The following is a 17,137-nucleotide window of genomic DNA, read 5'->3' as shown; positions in this document are numbered from 1 at the left end:
AAATATGTTCTGTGTTGGAAGATTTTTTTCAATTTTTTTTCTGTCTCTACTTGCAGACCCCATTATCGTGGAAAATGGCCTCCCGGTGAAATGCCTAAAATCTTGCAAGGAGGTCATAGCTATGGTCCATCGCGCAGTGGTAAAAATATAGCTCTAATCAAGGGCATGACAAGAAAGCGTAGACCAAAGTTACCAGGCTCAGCTACAAGAAAAAGAGAACAAACAAAGACTTGTACAGTTTGTGATGTTACTTTTGAAAACCGATTTGCATATTCCAACCATTGTAGAAATCCTTCACATAAAGCTAAGGCATTGGAGAGAAAAGAGCAGAAAAATGATGATGATAAGCCAGTCTCAACTCATGTTAAACTGGCAGCTGATGGGACTGAGCTCACAGACAATAGGGGAGATGAGCAACAGCCTGGTTTGGTTACTGAAGAACAAGATGCCGATGAAGATATCAGTGATGAAATTGATCATGAAAGTGGCGGTGATGTCAATGATGGTGATGAAGAAGATGATTTCGAAGAAGAGGTTGCTAATGAGGATACAGATTCTTATGATGGAAATCTGCAAGAGAATAGTAAATATAAAAACAAATATTCAGAGCAGTCTATTTCAGTAGAACTGCCTGATACAAAGCCTGAACACGTGGAGAAACTTGTTCCTATATTTGTGTGCACAATCTGTGACAAGAAATATCCCAATAGGTACTACATGGCAAAGCATTTGCTTTCAAAGTTCCATAAAAATCGTGCACTAGCCGACCCAAGAGAGCATTTTCAGATGTTGGAGAGATATCACAAATATGTTGTCAGGTTGAGCCCATTTCAATGTGCCATATGTCGTTTTTATTTCAATGCTTATGACGATTTCAAAGAGCATATTAATGGGGATGAACATGGAAATAACTGCAGTGATTTGGTTGGGGAAATGATGTGTACATTGTGCTCATTTAAAACACACCAGAATTCAGAAATGCTGAAGCACTTTGTCACGGAGTCTCACATGGTTAAAATCCATGAAAACAAGTATGCATGCATTCTAAAACAGAACCTTGTGGGCTGCAAGTGCAAATTCTGTGGATTGGAAATGCGTTCCATCAAAAGGCTGACGAGACATGTGGTATTGAAGCATGCTGACAAGAAGCCAGTGGAGGGAGTGACTAAGCGACAGATTGGTGTGAGGAACCGGCCGATCTGCTCCTTGTGTACCAGAAAGTTCTCATGCCAAAGTGCATTGAACATTCATATGGAGAGGAAACATATGAATGCGAAAAAACATGTATGTAAAATCTGCAATGTGTTTTTTGCAGATGTTTATTCATTTAAACGTCACACAGAGAAAAATCTGAAACATCTGCAAAAAGTAGCAAATTCTAAGCAAGTTGCAGAGGGCAGTAAAGGTGAAGATTTATTGTCCAATTCAAACTGTCAACAAACACCTAAATTAGAAGTAAAGACAAGCCAAGTGAGTGTCAACACAGCAAAGGATGTTAAAACACCTGAAAATATTAATGAATCAAATACTGCATGGAATATTAATGTTAAAGTTGCTTTCCCAAAAGCTATTAGAGAAGATGCTGCTGATGCTAATGTGATAGCTGTTAGGGACACACATAAAGATGTTACCGGAATGGTAGAAACTGTGAAAACACGAAAAAGGCGGCCTAAAAAAGAGCCTGTACCCAGCCCAAATCAAGCTCCAATGAAAAAGCTGAAACTTGTAAAATGTGACTATTGTGACTTTACTGTGACTAAATACAATGACTTGCGACTTCACTATATGGAAAACCATTCAGCAAAAATTAAGGTGTGTGAACATTGCGACCTGGTCTTTCTGTCAGAAAAGTCTTACAGGATTCATTGCAACAGTGAGGCTCATCAGAAGTGTCTGGACAGCAATCTAGAAAACTCAAAAGAACAACAATTTAAATGTGATGTGTGCAAAAAGTCCTTCCCTGATGAGAAGTACAGAAATTTCCACACAGCTTATCACCATCTTCACATTCATACGGATGCTGACCTTGACAAAATTAGAGGTGAGAGATGCGCCACCTACAAGCAGTACAGGGAATTTCTGGATCACATCGAGGCAACGGTATCAGATCCAAACACAAAGGTTTTATGTTCAGAATGCGGAGCCCATGTGCAAAGGAAGGCAATTTTGTCGCATCTGAGACTGCATACAAAGGATAGGCCGTTTAAATGTAACCTGTGCGCTAAAGGATTTGCAACAGGGAACTGCCTGAGACGTCATCTCCAGTTTCATTTCGGCATCGCTGAGAGAAAGTGTGAATTCTGTGGAAAAGAGTTCTTTCGTGGCGAGCATTACATGAAACACATGCTTATACACAAGGCAGAACAAGCGAACGAAGCGTTATATTCTTGTGACATTTGCAAGGTGAACTTTCCCTTGGAAATCCAGTTGACAAGGCACATGAGACGGCACGAAGAGCGGAAGTACAAATGTGAGCATCCCGGTTGTCACTGGAAATTCGTCTTCCAGGGAGAGCTGAATGCTCACATGAGGACTCACATGGAGGTCAAGAAGTACCTGTGTGACTTTTGCGGGTTTGCGGCCCATACTGAGTATCATTTACGGAGGCACAAGAAGATTCACACTGCAGAACGCAAATTTCACTGCGAGTACTGTACATACAAGGCAGGCAACAAGACCCACTTGAGGAGACATATGAGGATCCACATCGGTTCCAAGCCGTTCAAGTGCCCGTATTGTTCATACGCATGTAACACTCATGAAAATATTCGCAAGCACATCCTCCTGACTCAGAAACACAAAGGTAAATTCGTCTATCCGTGTAAGTTCTGCAACTACGGCACAAACAGCTGTGATGATTTTCATAAGCACCTGACAGAGAATCACGAGAATGACCTTGGTCCGAATTTTCGTCACACGTCCTTGTCTGTGTTCACAGGCCTGTACCAGAAAGATCAGGACCCCAATAAGCCTGTGGAAGGAATGCAGATCATACAGCTGAAAGAGCGCAAGAACACGCGCAGGACAAAGCAAAATGGAGAGGAGGATTCGGACGATACCTTGAAGGATCTTGACTCTGACCAGGCCATCAATCTGAGCAACAAGGACAGGAAGCCTGTCAAGCAGAGGTCGCCAAGGAGGAGCAAAGCAGCCAAGCTTGAAGTCAGCCAGGTTAACCATTTGGATGCTGCCCAATATTTAATATTGCTGAACGCTGATGCACAACATTACGCAGATATGAATGAGGTTGAGGATCTGTCCGCCAAGGATTTGATAATTGACGACACGCCCCTGGATGGTGATTCCATTAAGATCGTTCCTACGGCTTCGTCCTACAATGGAGGGAGTGTTGTGACTATGCTGCGGTCTCAATACATGCCCATGGCTGACGTGCCAAGAACACATGTCGCCCAGGCTGCTCCACAAACTTATCAAGTCCACACTTCTGGAGCTTCAATTAGTTATCAGAACTATAACATGCATTAGATTAAAAGAGAAACTTCCTTGAAAAACATTCTTTTTTTTTCTTTTTTTATTACCAGGTAGTATATTATAGTATATGTATAATAATATTCTGTCAAATGGTTCAAAGCTTTAATATTTGCATGAATTTTGTTACAAATAATTTATGTTTATGAATTGTGAATGAACATTTTAGCTTTTAAGGCACAGAAAGTGTTGTTTTGTTAAAGATGTAGTTTAGTTCATTTCAAGGTTTGTGGCTTTTGTAAAAGCACATTAATGATTACTTATAATATAATTGACATACATATTACTACATCTAATGTATATTAATATTCGCTTTTTGTACATACCAGTTGACATTTACAGAATTGTTAGTTATGACATTATATTGCGTGGTACCATCTTTAACAAAATATTTAACCAGGGGGTTTGATCCCCACTATGGGAGAGTTCTTTAGATCTCCCCCATAGACATCAAGTACTGGTTCAAGTACCAGGAAACGGACTCGAGAGCATTTAAAATAAGTAGTCAGCACTTAGAATCAAGCTAAAATAAAGAGGTTTAATCCAACAAAGTATTCGTTTCAAATGTAAATCACATTTTAGACTTGTATTCAAGATAAATTGTATGTTAATCATATACTTATAGTTAAACATTTCAAACTGTAATACATTTAAAGATACGGAATGAAATAGGATGTTGATAATATAAAGCTCACAATTAATACATTTTAAGAATAATACACTTAGCGCACAAAAGAAAACTATAAATAACATAATGAGTGTAAAAGAATTTAGTATATCCATGTGTGTGGAATGTAACCTGTATTTGTTCATCAAATAATTCTGATAATCATGTTTTATTACATCCATCCTGAAATGTTTTCATTTATTTAGCCAGCAAGTAAAAGTTGTATTAGTTTATATTAAAATTGATGTTTTTGTATTACATTAATTCTTTATCTGAAAAGTGCATTTTGTTTAATCAAAATCATGTATAAGGTTTTCAAAATGTATCTATTGTAAATAATGCACCACTTTGTAAATGTTAACCAGAGATGGAAAAGCAGTGTTTTTGGTTGCCATCTGAACAGGACAAACATAACTACACCAAATGCATTCCCAAGTTAACCCTCATGACAGTCCTCACAATGCAGACAATTTCTTAGATTTTGTTAATGCTTCTATAGCAAGCATTTATGTTTGTCACATTCCATTTTGGGGAGTCCACTTGCTGTGTTACAGTCCTAACGGTCAAGTGTATGGACATGTGTTACTCTGTTTGTTCAATGTTCAACATGTTTGTCTTTCATCGGAGATTTAAAAAAAAACATCCACAAATGACCAGCAAGAGGAGACGGCATGTTTTGTGTACAAATCTATCTCTCTATCTCGAAGGTCAAGGTCACACTAGGTTGTCAAAGTTATAAATTTGGCCATAAAATATAGGAACTGAACTTTAGCTTCAACATTTCTCATGCAACTTGATAAGAAATTCCTATAAATCTATACACCATGAGAAGACAGCATGTTGCGTGTAACATCCCTTTCCCAACCTCAAAGGTCATCATGACAGGTGAAATGTTCGATTTTGAAGTAAAACAGCCTGTCTGGACTGTAAAAACATCATTCATAATGAAAATTTTGAATGAATGATCACTAGTTGAGATGTTGTGTCAGGTTTAACAGCCGTCTTCTTAGCTCAAAGGTCAAGGTCACAAATAGACTTTAAAGGATTGGTCCAAACTGTAACTTCATTACTTGTCATGGGATTTAAAAATCAGTTACCAATTATGTTCCAATTATGGTAAACTTGTGCCCAGCAAGGTCATACTTAGAGGTTCAAGATGTAATTTGAATTCATTATGAATCTTGTCCAGACTGTAACTTCTCCATTTATCATGCATTTTTAATAGGCATAATATGATCCGCGTTCTGAGAAAACTAGGCTTAATGAATGTGCTTAAAGTGTCTTCCCAGATTAGCCTGTGCAGGACGACAAATTCCGCTTTTATGGTATTTTTAGTTTCAAGGAAGTCCCTCCTTACCAAAAATCAAGTTTAGGCAGAAAGTGTCATCCGTGATTAGCCTGTGCAGACTGCACAGGCTAATCTGAGATGACACTACGCACATGCATTTAGCCCAGTTTTCTCAGAACAAGGCTCATGTATCAGTTTTTTTTTCCTCCTTTGTGACCCGCCGAAAAACGTCCCTTTCCCCTCAGTTTTTTTGTTTTTTAATTTTAAATACATAAGTTAACCTGATCCAGTGTAGAAACTAGAACATATTGCATAATTAAATTATCTGTTGCCTTGAATTTGAATTAAAAACAGTAAAATATGTTAAATTTATTATTTGAGACTTTCCTTATTTTCCCCATTATCTGGTGTTTCGCGTGATATTTTTTCCCCAAAATCCGGCATTTTGCGTGATTTTTTTCCCCTCAAAAAAGGCCAGGCCCTTTCCCCAAAATCAGATAAAAAAAACCTGTGTATGCAATCCTTTTTTACTTTTGCAAAGTTCAGGTTATGTGCTTAAGAAACTGTGTTATAATGTCCCTCATACAAGATGTTGGGGTACCGGGTATATTGTTTGGAAATGTCACAGCCTGGCGATAGACCACAGTCAATTGTTTCTTCTCAGTGAAAAGGTTATATTTGATCTGCACATTGAATTCTCTCAAATTTGTCTGTTCTCCATAGTTAAGAAGTTTTATCAATTAAAAACATGATTGTGGCCCTGATATCAAATAAAAATATTAGTAATCTGGTACTACAGTAGTAAATTCCCCTTGTAGTTAACTGTTTGCCTAATATTGAGAAAAATGACCTTTTTTAACCGCATTAGTTGTACATGTCGAAAGACTTTGTTAATAGCTTCACATTACTTTGTTAACCTTTGGCACAATATCAGCTCAAGTGACCCAGCATTATGCACTTTTGGCTCTGAGATGATTTTAACCTAGAGGTTGCTACCTGTTTTACAAACAGCTCTTGTTTTCTTATTGGTATAGAGTTGTCCTTCAGCTATTATAATGTTTACACAGTTGCTGGTCAAACATCTTAATTATCCCCCGCCATAGGCGTATATTGTTTTGGCGTTGTCCGTCTTTCCGTCCATCCGGCACTTTTGTGTCCGGAGCCATATCTTGGAAGTGCTTTAGCGGATTTCATTGAAACTTGGTATGAGTATATATATATGGATAAGAGGATGATGGCATTGTACACCATCTGTTAATAACGGAGTGATGGCCCTTTTTATCTTCAAAAAATGCTTTTTTGAGTGTCAAATATAACACTTTTGTATCCAGAAGCATATTGGCGGGGGATATCAATTCAACGAATTTGCTTGTTAGAATTTGTATTGGAACTTGATGGAATATTTTAAGTTTATAGTTATTTGTTTATTCAGAATGAACACAGCTGAATGTTTTGCTTCACTTTTTCATGATTAATGTACAGACCATGGATTACCAACATACGGATTATGCTATTTTCTGGTTACTTGTTATAATGCAAATATCAACAAGTGCCATGCGTTTAACAAGCTGCATGACGAATTATTTACAACAAAGTGAAGCAAAAGAGGCTGTTAACAATTTCTGTAAACATTTCTGATGATAAAGCAACCCCGTTTACAGGTGATTTAATAATTCATTCTTTGTTACTTGCAATTCATCTTTTATAATAGATTTTTATTTGGCAAATACCTTATGAGTATTTCTTAAATACTGTCAATGTGCTGCATTTAATATAATATGAATAATACATGGAATCTTTAAATGAAATGAATTATTAACAAATATTTTTGAAACTGTGTGTCTTTATTTATGGAAACATGCACACATATTAAATCACCATCATATGTTGTACACACAGTATTGTTATTAATCAGTTACAACTAACAGGTAATTGCAATGTACTTAACTGGGTGTATTTACAGACGGTAAAGTCAAAACTTGTTACATCCGTAAGCCAAATGTTCATTCCATTTTTTAGCTCACCTGAGCACAACTTTTGTGATCCCTTTTTGTCCGTCGTCCGTTGTGCGCTGTCAACATTTGCATTGTTAACTCTCTAGAGGCCACATTTATTGTCAATCTTCATGAAATTTGGTCAGAAGATTGGTCTCAATGATATCTTGGATGAGTTCAAAAATGGTTACGTTTGCTTGATATACATGGCTGCCTAGGGGCGGGGCATTTTTCCTTATATGGCTTTTGTGATCGCTTTTTGTACGTCGTGCGCCGTCAACATTTGCATTGTCAACTCTCTAGAGGCCACATTTATTGTCCAATCTTCATGTTGGTCAGAATTGGGTGAGTTCAAAAATGGTTACGTTTGCTTGAAAATTATGGCTGCCAAGGGGCGGGGCATTTTTCCTTGTATGGCTATAGTAAAATCTTGTTAACACTCTAGAGGCCACATTTATTGTCTGATCTTCATGAAACTTTGTCAGAAGATTCATCCAAATAATATCTTGGACGAGTTTGAAAATGATGCCGGTTGGTTGAAAAACATTGCCCCCGGTTGGCGGGGCATTTTTCCTTTTATGGCTATAATAAAACCTTGTTTAACTCTAGAGGCCACATTTATTTTCCGATCTTCATGAAACTTGGTCAGAAGATTTGTCCCAATAGTATCTTGTTATTTCAGGTGAGCGACTTTGGGCCTTTCAGGCCCTCTTGTTATAAATTTCATCGACTGTCAACTGATTTATTTAGATTTTGTTTTGTTTTTGCATGATACAAAGCTAACAGTTAATAAAAATAATCATTATTGTTTGGTGTGTTTACCTGATTACATACAGGAAATTGACAAAATTTTCAAAAGTGTTGTCATAGGTTCTGAAACAAAGTGTAGATAGTATTTATATGATACCAAAGAGTAAAATCAAAGCGCTGAAGGCACTGTAGGTGTTCGCTGTTTTAAAATGTCGTCCTTGATTAGCTTGTGCGCATTGCACAGGCTAATCAGTATGCACAGGCTAATCTTATTTGACATGCATTAAGCCCCGTTTTCCCTGAAAGCAGCCAATATGTACAGATTTCAATGATAAACACCAGACTGGCCAATCTCGTTTTACAAGCTGTTAAACACTATTGGTCATATAAACCCTCTGCAGTGTACCAATACACAGCGGTTCATCACATTCACATTTATGTTGAGGCACGAACGACAACTCTGCTAGGAGAATGGCATTTGTCGTCAGCTGCAACATGCAGTGGTTGTCTTTTCATACCGTACCTAAGGCTTTTAAGTACATACAGATTTACAAAATATGATCTGTAACATTAGTGTGAGCTAACGCTCACACTAATAACACTCATGACTGAGGAATGCATTTGAAATATTGTATTGTTTATGTTAAAAAACACTCTTAATTGATGGAACTATAGAGCATTGTTAAAGCCTTTTATTGTTAAGTTGATACAAACGTTTATAATTAACTTAATTTTAAATAAGCATATAAGTTATCAAACCAGAATGGCCTAGGTGGTTACCGGTAGTGTGTTTGACTTTATTTATTATCTTCATAAAACTTGGTTTAAAGATTTGTTCCCATGAAATCTTGACCTTCCTTGACAATGGGTCACTTGAGGGAAAAAACTATTTTCATAACAGTTAGTCAGACCAGTCAGACCATTAATTTTTGTTCTTATGCCCCTTTTCGAAAAAGAAGGGGTATATTGTTTTGCTGGCTGTCTGTCCGTAGACCAGTCTGAATGTCTGTAGACTAGTTCGTTTCGGATCAATAACTCGTCAACGAATTGACCGATTGGCTTGATACTTCACATGTGTATTGGCCTTGGACAGTAGATGACCCCTTTTGAAATTGGGGTCACTAGGTCAAGGTCACTATCACACTAAGTGTGAAAATCGTTTCCGATTAATAACTTGTCAAGACATTGACCGATTTGCTTGATACTTCACATGTGCATTAGCCTTGGACAGTAGATGACCCCTATTGAAATTAGGGTCACTAGGTCAAGGTCACTATCACACTTAGTGTGAAAATCGTTTCCGATCAATAACTCGTCAATCAATTGACCGATTGGTTTGATACTTCACATGTGCATTGGCCTGTTTGGAGGGTTATATGTCTTCGACTGCAGAAAACTTGCTGTAGTTTGAAGTTAGCTGAGTTTGAAAATGGTTCCAATTCGTTGATAAACATTGCCGTTCATCGCGTTAGTTTTTAGCTCACCTGAGCACAACGTGCTCATGGTTGTGCTCATGGTGAGCTTTTGTGATCGCCTTTTGTTCGTTGTGCGGCGTCAACATTTGCCTTGTTAACTCTCTAGAGGGCACATTTATTGTCCAATCTTCATGAAATTTTGTCAGAAGATTGGTTTCAATGATATCTTGGATGAGTTCGAACATGGTTACGTTTGCTTGAAAAACATGGCTGCCAAGGGGCGGGGCATTTTTCCTTATATGGCTATAGTAAAATCTTGTTAACACTCTAGAGGCCACATTTATTGTCTGATCTTCATGAAACTTGGCCAAAAGATTCATTCTAATAATATCTTCTATGAGTTCGAAAATGATGCCGGTTGGTTGAAAAACATGGCCGCCAGGGGACAGGGCATTTTTCCTTATATGGCTATAGTAAAACCTTGTTAACACTCTAGAGGCCACATTTATTTTCCGATCTTCATGAAACTTGCTCAGAAGATTTGTCCCTATGATATCTTGGATGAGTTCAAAAATGGTAACCTTTGCTAAAAAAACATGGCTGCCAAGGAGCTGGGCATTTTTCCTTATATGGCTATATATGGCTACAGTAAAATCTTGTTAACACTCTAGAGGCCACATTTATTGTCCAATCTTGAAATTTTGTCAGAAGATTTTTCTTATTGATATTTTGGATGAGTTCGAAAATGGTTATGTTTGATTGAAAAACATGGCTGCCAAGGGGCGGGGCATTTTTCCTTATATGTAAAATATAGTAAAATCTATAGTAAAAAACACTCTAGAGGCCACATTTACGGTCCGATCTTCATGAAACGTGGTCAGAAGATTCATCTCGATAATATCTTGGACAAGTTCAAAAATGATGACGGTTGGTTGAAAAACATGGCTGCCAGGGGGCGGGGCATTTATCCATATATGGCTATAGTAAAACCTTGTTAACACTCTAGAGGCCACATTTATTTTCCGATCGTAATGAAACTTGGTCAGAAGATTTGTCCCAATCATATCTTGTTATCTCAGGTGAGCGACTTTGGGCCTTTAATGCCCTCTTGTTTTTTATATGGCTATAACCTTAATACTCGAAGTCAGAATTTTATTCCAATCTACATGTATGTGAAACTTGGTCAGAAAATTTGTTCTTATGATATCTATCAAATGCCAAAATGGTTGCGGTCTGTTGAAAAACACACGACACCCAGGGGACAGGGCAGTTTCCTTTATCTGATGTTAGTGTTAAGATCTTCCCTTACTTTCAATCTGACAAAAAGTTGGAGAATGATTTGTTTTCACAATCTGGGAAAAAGTCCTTTAAATTGATTATTTCAGAAATAAATTTAATGTTAATGACCTTTTTGTACATTAAAATTATGTCCATTAGATAATCACAACAACTTGGTGCATAATGCAATATGGGAAATCAAGGGTTTTTCATCATATGTACAATGCAATTGTGACGAGCTCTAAATACATGCAATTTGATTGCACAATTTGACTTGAGCAAAGAGATAAAGCTGCAAACTTTGATACTCTCATGCCATGCATTGTTCAATTTATATTTAATTCCTCATGGCATATCAGTTTGACCCAACAACATGATTTAATTTGGGGGTGTGTTCAGCAATTCAGATAGCTTGGACTTGTTTTGTTTGAGAGGCAAGACAGACTTTGGTATACGCAGTGGATTTGTCCCTTAGAATATTGTCTAGTCTTTATTTTAAAGCTGGGTGTTATTGTGATGTGAAAGCTGTTATTGTACCGTTTTAAAGTTGTTAAATAAGGAATTAATCCAGTAATTTGTGTCACAACATTTCAACATCAAGAATGGCAGCCAACGATTCTGATACATATGTTACCCATTTTTGCGCAAGGTGTAATGGAAATAACACCGAGACTGAGGCCAAGGCTTATTGTGCAAAGTGTGACTCATGCTTTTGTGACGGCTGTGTGAGGTTACATAGTCAGGGGTTTCAAAACCACACCACTGATGGGCCTGAAAAAATGGAGAAGTGGCCAGTTGCCATGGCTACACAAGAGTTTCTGGAGAACTGTGAAGTCCATAAGGGGAAGAAATTTGCACTGTTTTGTGAGGACCACAGCCAGCTGTGCTGCCATACTTGCGATTTGAGCCATCGGTATGTGGGATAAAGTATTTTGTATTCCACTTTTTTTGTTATGATAAAACCTGGGATAATTGTTTGCTAATTAATGACAATCTAAGTGCTGAAACCATAGACAAATTTGCGAGAAAATTGTTAAAGGGAGATTATAATTTTTTTATGTTTGTTAAATTGTAATAAATTGATAAAAATATGTTACAAAAAAAACAGGCAAGAAAAATTATTCATTGAAGACTAATTTCATAAAATCCAGCAAAGACAAATTAGTACCCCGAGCCGATTGTGACGAATATATTTCATACATATTTTCCAACAATAAACAAAACATTTTTTATGCCCCCCTTCGAAGAAGAGTGGGTATATTGTTTTGCACATGTCCGTCGGTCCATCTGTCCGTCCACCGGATAGTTTCCGAATGATAACTAAAGAACGCTTACGCCTAGGATCATGAAACTTCATAGGTACATTGATCATGACTTGCAGATGACCCCTATTGATTTTCAGGTCACTAGGGCAAAGGTCAAGGTCACGGTGACTCAAACCAGTAAAATGGTTTCCAGATGATAACTCAAGAACGCTTATGTCTAGGATCATGAAACTTCATAGGTACATTGATCATGACTGGCAGATGACCCCTTTTGATTTTCAGGTCAAAGGTCAAGGTCACGGTGACTTAACACAGTAAAATGGTTTCCGGATTATAACTCAAGAAAGCTTACGCCTAGGATCATGAAACTTCATAGGTACTTTGATCATGACTGGCAGATGACCCCTATTGATTTTCAGGTCACTAGGTCAAAGGTCAAGGTCACAGTGACTCAAAACAGAAAAATGCTTTCCAGATGATAACTCAAGAATAATTTGGTCTTGGATCATGAAACTTCATAGGTACATTGATCATGACTGGCAGATGACCCCTATTGATTTTCAGGTCAAAGGTCAAGGTCACAGTGACAATAAACGTATTCACACAATGGCTGCCACTACAACTGACAGCCCATATGGGGGGCATGCATGTTTTACAAACAGCCCTTGTTTTTAATTAGGATATGAATTAGTGTTCATGTGTCGTATGAATAGATATCGCTTTAAAAAATTGAAATGATCAGTTAAACAAAATTTAGTTTCACATCGTACATGTGTGACATACACGCTTGCGAATTCGACTGTACAGACATTTTTCTATTTCAGAATTAAATATCTGGCTTATTTCCCATTTTTCGACACATGTTCTTCTTAACTTTTATTTTAATTTATATTGAAATATATGTATAATAAGTTATGAAAAACATTTTATATAAATTCATAAATATTTAACAAAATCGTATAATCTCCCTTTAAAGATGCTTGTTATGTTCAAAAAACATATATATTTAATTTGAATTAAATATTTGTGTGTAGCTGATACTATAATAAAATCAAACAAAGAAATTCTTTTACCGGATTCTAAATTTGAACAGAAATTATTTTTTATTAACTGTTATTCAAACTAATAAATGATGGAAATAAACTGTACATCTGTTCTATAGAAATACTCGGAGAACGAAAATTTATATATTGATTTATGAATATATTCTGCATTTCAGGCAGTGTTCAAAGGTAACCCCTATTGCTAACACCACCCTGTCTGCATCAGACGATCAGCAGCTGTCAGCGGAGATTAACACCATTCTGGATCAACTTATGAAGCTGCAAGCTTATTGGAAGAGCAACCTGGAATCACTGCAAGTGTCATACAAAAAAAGGCTTTAAGATGTGAAAAGAATGAGAGAGAGAATAAATGCTGCCTTAGATGATCTTGAGAAGACCACACTCAAGGAAATGGATGAAGTGAAGGCCAGCTGGAATGCGTCTCTCATGTTGGATGTTGACACATGCTCAAGGCTTCATTCAGAGCTGACACGTCTTAGTGATGCAGTACAGGAGATTGGAACGAAGAACAAGAAGAATGCAGAGTTGGCATTTATAGCCTTTCAAAAAAGTGACTATATTTAAAAAAAAAGTAAAACAATATCTGAACAACAATTCCAAGCAAACAGAGGTTTCCTTAAAGTTGATTGTTTACAATGACATTGAAGGGTATTTATCAAACATTTCAGGTCTTGTTAATACCGTACACATCACGAAGGAATTGACCATGCAGGGAAGCCCGTACCAGGCAATCATAGCCACCGGGGCAACTCCAGTAAGTGTGAGAATACCAAGTGATACCAGTAACTTTTGTATCGCTGGCATTTGTGGTTTGTTCAATGGTCAGATACTTATTGCAGATAATTACAACAAAAGTTTAAAGCTTTTGGACCTGCAGAACAAGGCGGTGGTCACTTTCTGTGATATGCCTGACCATCCAAGGAACATGTGTCTTATCACCCCGTGCCAGGTAGCAGTGGCTGTGCAGAGTGGTATACAGTTTGTCTCTGTGAACAGTGGACAGCTGGTGAAGGGTAGAAGACTGCAGCTACCACATAATTGTCGAGGAGTTGCTCATCACCAGGGGGACCTGTATGTAACCTCTGGTACTGCTCTGTACAAGTACACTCTCACTGGAACACTTGTGGACAAGATCTACGAGGATATATCTATAAGCGATGCAGGTAATTGTCATGAACATTTCTGTCCTAAAAATTATCAAAGTAAAGTAGTATTACTCCACATGTTATGTTACAGCAATGTCATGTATATGTATTGATCATGTTCATTATATAACAAAAAAGACCTTTAACTCTATGACCATGTATGATAAAAAACTGAAGAGATTTTTTAAATATAAATATGCATATAATAAATAATTATATTGTTATTTGAGGTTTATGTAGAATAGTATAAGTATCAGATTTTTGTTCAAAAATCGTTAATAATATTTATAATAAATATATACAGTCTACAAGTGTGCAGTAAGTCCCAGTGGTGACATTATCTATGTTACCAACTGTAACAACAAGCTCCTAACTCTGGCCAGGGATGGGGCTGTTATCTCCACCTTCACTGACACAGAACTACAAAGACCTTCCGAAGTACATGTGACACCTGCAGGACAAGTGCTTGTTTGTGGATACTTGTCCAACACTGTCATACAGGTGGACAGTGAGGGCAAGAAGAAGATTGCTACTCTGGCTGCAAAGAAGGATGGGCTTCAATCCTCTCGATCAGTCTTCTATAACTGGAAATCAGGCTCTGTCTTGGTGGGACAATCCGATAAAAACATCCTGTTGTTTAATTTAAAATGAAGTCAACTGTCTGAGAAAACACCATTATTGTTAACATTTTTAATACACATTTTATATTTAGCATGTTGAAATTTGTGTTTTGTTCTTAAAAAGACAAAAGATGTTAAATGTTGTGCTTTCTTTTTACTTTCATCTTGTAGATTGAATAATAAAAGCTTCAAGTGAAAACCCCTTGAGATGATTTGGCATCCAATGTAAAACACTTTGTTGTATTTTACATTGTCAGTTTAATTTATTACTTTAATAAACAATAAACACATTGTGTAAAGAAATATTGATACATTCTTCTTATAATTTATTTTAATACCTTCTTTTTTAGTTTGATTAAATATGTTATACTATTAAGCACCTTGTTCAAACAACCAATCAACATTTGTGATGTAATTTATGTTCTTATTAAAAACAAGTGAGGCAATACATTGTCACATTATCTCTCAAAGTATGGATAATACAATAATAATTTATTATTTTATGAAAAGTGATATATTTTTTACATTTTTGTTTTCCATTTTGCATTGTACTTTTGAATACAAACATCTCTGGAATACATAAGCAATAATAGATATGAACGTAAATTAATTTTACAAAGAGATGCCACCAATTCCTATAAACTTTTCTAAATGTTTGTTAAATGTGTTTTTTAACTGCAGAGGCTATTTTGCAGCTCCTTCGCAGACCATGAATTGTAGGGGTTTCAATTCTAAATCTACAATTATAAATAAAGTGTTTTTTGTTGAGACATAAAATGTTACACTTTTCAGATTGTTTTTCAACTGATCACAAAACTTAACACTTAAAACTGAACATTTTATCAATGATTTTAATAGCAGATGTGATGTGATGTAAAAACATTTGTATGACATTGCAACTCAAAAATAAATAAGTTTCTGTTTCAGTTTTAGAGGAAGCACATTAATTTTGTCTAAGTTACTTATTTTCATTTTCTTCAACAAATTATTTGTGGCTAGTATATTGTGAGTAAGTCTTACTTGAAACCATTGTTTGTATGAATCTTGTGTTATTTTAAATACCCATGCATGAAGACTTTCCCATTCTGAGCGTTCAATGCTTTAAAGGGACTGTCCAACAGATTAAAGCGTTGTTCAACGCAAATCGATATTTTGGCAAACTACAAGGATTACTTATATAGCTAAAAAATACCTCCATTTTTGAAGTGAGCGTGAATGGTCAAGTGGTAAAGTCGGGAGACATTTTTCTCCAAGCTTCCATGACTCTAGGGGTCAGTGGTTCGAGCCCTGTGGAGGTTAACGTTTTTTCTTCTTTTTTAAAATTGTATTCTTATTTTTTACTGGAGATTTTTAGTTAAAATGTTTAAATTTATCAATATAAAGCATTTAAAGCAGTTAATGACAAGCTTTAATACATGCCAAAATCTGTTGGACGGCCCCTTTAAAGTCTGTTTCATTTTACATGGCCTGTTTGTATTTCATTGTTGGGTATTAATGTGTTATATACATGTGAGTTTTTGTTGTTGTTCAACAATATAGGGTTAATATATCCCGAAATGATTGGGAAACAATAAACATCATTCATGTTTGAGTTGTTCTCCAGTTTCAGAAATCTGCAGTATTTATTAATCACTTGTAGTTTTTCTTCACATTGTACAAAATTTACACAAGCAACCAAGTTTTTAATCAAATGCCCTTCTAGTTAAAAATGTCCTTTTGTAATTCATGATATCTTTAACAAATCGTATTCGTTTGTGACACCAACTAGAAACATAAAAAGGTCCGCGTCCTTTTGAAAACTTATGATTAAAGAACAATGAAAGTTCCTGAAATATCGTGATATTTTCTATTGGATTATGGTCGATAAAATCTGCACATACTTCTAAGACGTCTTTCCAAAATGGATTAACCATCTTTCCTACACACGACTCAATATAGTATTTTCCAAAGTTAACAATTTTTTCTAATAGAAGTATATTTTAAAGTGCCAAGCCATAGCATTTACTACAATTACTTGTTATAAGTCTGTGTCACCATAGAATGTTTAGCTTTTTAACATACGCAGAGGCATTAACCATTTTAAACCCCATTGTCATAATCTTTAATAAGTGCTTTACTTTTTATTCTTGGCTGACCTTTCTTAACAAATGCGTAAAGCATGT

The 17,137-nt window shown here is 36.3% G+C and overlaps 3 protein-coding genes across 4 annotated transcripts in view; all 3 read left to right on the top strand.

The window, feature by feature from the left end:
• The window catches only part of LOC127845226 (uncharacterized), a 112,276-nt gene extending 104,031 nt beyond the window's left edge, over nucleotides 1–8,245 (top strand). Inside the window, exon 3 of the mRNA XM_052376028.1 lies at nucleotides 57–8,245. Coding sequence (XP_052231988.1) covers nucleotides 57–3,486 — 3,430 coding nt within the window. The 3' untranslated portion in view covers nucleotides 3,487–8,245. The remainder of the gene's footprint in view (nucleotides 1–56) is intronic.
• A 2,966-nt stretch (nucleotides 8,246–11,211) lies between these two features.
• LOC127845233 (uncharacterized) lies at nucleotides 11,212–16,509 on the top strand. 2 transcript variants are annotated; one of them, XM_052376042.1, is made up of 3 exons: nucleotides 11,212–11,794; nucleotides 13,366–14,373; nucleotides 14,660–16,509. In XM_052376042.1, the coding sequence occupies exons 2-3, from the start codon at nucleotides 13,917–13,919 to the stop codon at nucleotides 15,004–15,006; spliced, it is 804 nt and encodes a 267-aa protein (XP_052232002.1). In that variant the 5' UTR covers nucleotides 11,212–11,794; nucleotides 13,366–13,916; the 3' UTR covers nucleotides 15,007–16,509. The 2 variants fall into 2 exon arrangements, with proteins under 2 accessions (XP_052232002.1, XP_052232003.1); XM_052376043.1 differs by lacking the exon at nucleotides 11,212–11,794 and having other exon boundaries at nucleotides 13,263–14,373.
• On the top strand, nucleotides 11,484–13,531 carry LOC127846101 (transcription intermediary factor 1-alpha-like). The gene is made up of 2 exons (XM_052377276.1): nucleotides 11,484–11,794; nucleotides 13,366–13,531. Exons 1-2 carry the CDS (start codon nucleotides 11,484–11,486, stop codon nucleotides 13,529–13,531), a joined length of 477 nt encoding a protein of 158 aa, XP_052233236.1.
• Nucleotides 16,510–17,137: the final 628 nt, after the last annotated feature.

The sequence above is a fragment of the Dreissena polymorpha genome, chromosome 9 (genome assembly GCF_020536995.1).
Source record: "Dreissena polymorpha isolate Duluth1 chromosome 9, UMN_Dpol_1.0, whole genome shotgun sequence".
Classification (NCBI taxonomy): Eukaryota; Metazoa; Mollusca; class Bivalvia; order Myida; family Dreissenidae; genus Dreissena; species Dreissena polymorpha.
This window is presented reverse-complemented; position numbering and strand designations above follow the sequence as displayed.

Coding starts and splice junctions, on each gene's coding strand:
- LOC127846101 (XM_052377276.1), top strand. CDS start 11,484: ATGGCAGCCAACGATTCTGATACATATGTTACCCATTTTTGCGCAAGG. Junction 11,795..13,365: donor ACTTGCGATTTGAGCCATCG/GTATGTGGGATA, acceptor TCTGCATTTCAG/GCAGTGTTCAAAGGTAACCC.
- LOC127845233 (XM_052376042.1), top strand. CDS start 13,917: ATGCAGGGAAGCCCGTACCAGGCAATCATAGCCACCGGGGCAACTCCA. Junction 14,374..14,659: donor TATATCTATAAGCGATGCAG/GTAATTGTCATG, acceptor AAATATATACAG/TCTACAAGTGTGCAGTAAGT.